Source organism: Otolemur garnettii, unplaced genomic scaffold, assembly GCF_000181295.1.
Source record: "Otolemur garnettii isolate 467f Iridium unplaced genomic scaffold, OtoGar3 scaffold00087, whole genome shotgun sequence".
NCBI lineage: Eukaryota > Metazoa > Chordata > Mammalia > Primates > Galagidae > Otolemur > Otolemur garnettii.
Window position 1 is genome coordinate 7,469,826 of NW_003852482.1, and position 2,235 is coordinate 7,472,060.

Below are 2,235 nucleotides of genomic sequence, written 5' to 3' on the forward strand. Positions count from 1 at the left end.
GAACTGTGATTTCTCCTAGCAGCCCTTAGTCCGCTGATACCTGGTGTCTGGCAGAGACTTGTGGACTGTGGTGACGGTAGCTGCGCCTCTGTGAGCTGGTCATTAAGGGCAGCCATGGCCGTATCCACATCAGCATCCTCGTCCACTTGCTCCGAGTTTGTGCGTTGCTGGCCCCAGGAAAGCTTGCGGTCCTTCATTCGCTCCTTTTCGGAGATGGCACGGCCCGCCTCATCTGGGATCAGCAGCTCTGCCTCAGCCTGCGAGCTGCCCCCACCACGACCCTGCCCGTCACCCTCACCCCGGTCACTGCTTGAGTCACAGGACAGGAACTCATCCTCTGATGGGCTCTGGTCGCCTTCCCGCTTCTCGTCTGTGTCACTTGAGTCTGAGTCCCGAGCCTCTGTCAGTGCCATTGATGCCACTGCTGGCTCTTTGAGCTCCTCATGCAGCTGGTCCATCAGGCAGCGCAGGAACTCCTGGGTGTCCTAGAACCAGGTGCGGCATCAACAGGCTTTTGCCAGAACAGAAGGATCCGGCCTCAAGCACCCCACTGCTTCTGCTGGAGGGTTCAGCCTCTGTCTAGTGGGTCTTCATGGGGTTGGGCTGCTCAACCCCCACAGAGGCCTCCCAGGGTTGTCTGTTTTAGCTAAGGACACTGAGGCTCAGAGAGGGTAAGAGGCATCTCTCAGGGCACATAGCTGTAAAGTAGGGGGGCAAGATGTGCACCTGGGTCCATAGACTCCCTAATTCATGCTCTCAGTCACCTATCACTCTGCTGTGAACTCAGTATAGGAGGAGAGAGGGGAGGTATGGCACTCACCTTTAAATTTATCCTGCTCCCCAAAGGCAGAAAGCCCAGGGAAGGATGAGGGAGCCTGACACTATCCAAAGGCCTCAGCCCAGCCCTGCACTGTGTGACACCACCCACAGGTCAGGCCACTCTGAGATCCACCCTTCCTCTGGCTACCCCTTCTCCCTCTCCTGGTCCTTCTGCCAGCCCCCACATACTCTCTCTTGTCCCCCTCAGCTGTGTGCCCGAATCTTCCCTTATGACAGTGAGACCTGAGTACAGGCCTGGGGCAGGCTCTCATCTGCCCACAGACCTGGGTATGACTTGAACCAAGCTGCCTCTGCAGGCTGGATGGGTCTCAAATCCCAGCAGTGACAGTATTATTCTGGCCACTCTGTGACTGGGCCACCAGACCAGCAGGAGGTCAGAGCAGTGGGACGTCTGGCAGAGCTGCCCACTGAACCCAGGCAAAGAATTGTGCACTTACACAGGTGGTACACTGGAAGGTAGGAAGGTGGTGATGCCAACCAGCACAGCTGGCGGCATGCTACTCATGGTAGTGGCAGGCCATGGAGGGCCCGGGTTCCAAATCCAGTTCTTCTCTGGCAGTCCCTGACCCAGATGTTAAAAGCAGGCCCCCAGCCCAGGTCCTAACAACGGGGCCTGGGCAGCAGCCATAGCTAGCCTGAGGTCTGATCTGAAAACAGGGGCTGGCTCTCCCAGAGCTGATGGAGGGAAGGCAGGCTCAGGGTGGATTTCCTTAGGCAAAGTGTCAGACTCCAGGATCAGAGGAGTGACACACCAGCTATGTTATGTCAAGGAGAGGGACACAGCCCTGTGTCAGGCGTACTGAAAGCCCTTTTATTTTATTTATTTATTTATTTTTGCTGCGGCTAGGTTTGAACCTGCCACCCCTGGTATATGGGGCTGGGCGCCCTACTCCCTGAGCCATAGGTGCCACCCTGAAAGCCCCTTTAAGAACGAGCCTTTAACATGCCATCTACTTCTCTTCTGGTTCTTCCTTTTAACAAAGTCCTGGGTATTCCTTGACAGAATTTTAATCCATGCAGAAGCACAAAGCATCCTCTGGCCATAGCTGCTCTATCTTTCAGACTCAGAATAGTCCCCTACATTATACCCAAGAACCAGAGAAAGAGATGGTCCTGCCAGAATCCATGTGGATGTCACACAGCCCAGAGCCAAGGGCCAGCAGGCTGCCTCGCAGAGTCTGGCAGCGCTATGTGAAGAACGTGCTCAGCTACGCCTGAACCCCATCCCTGCTACTCTGCATTGTGTGGCCTGAGTGGCGTGTAGAACCTCTCCAGGCCTCAGCTCCTCACCTGTAACATGTGGGTGAGTCCTGTGAAGATTAAAAGGGCTGCACTCACATGGCATGGCATGACCACTTAATAAGTGATCATGGTGGTTCGGCGCCTGTGGCTCAA

At 55.5% G+C, this 2,235-nt stretch overlaps 1 protein-coding gene across 8 annotated transcripts in view; it reads right to left on the reverse strand.

Annotated features, from left to right (window-relative positions):
- Nucleotides 1-2,235, reverse strand: part of USP20 (ubiquitin specific peptidase 20) — a 53,492-nt gene that overhangs the window by 15,956 nt on the left and 35,301 nt on the right. For all 8 annotated transcript variants that reach the window (XM_012808275.2, XM_023516155.1, XM_023516154.1 and 5 more), the window contains one exon: nucleotides 41-485. In XM_012808275.2, the coding sequence (XP_012663729.2) occupies nucleotides 41-485 (445 nt within the window). The remainder of the gene's footprint in view (nucleotides 1-40; nucleotides 486-2,235) is intronic.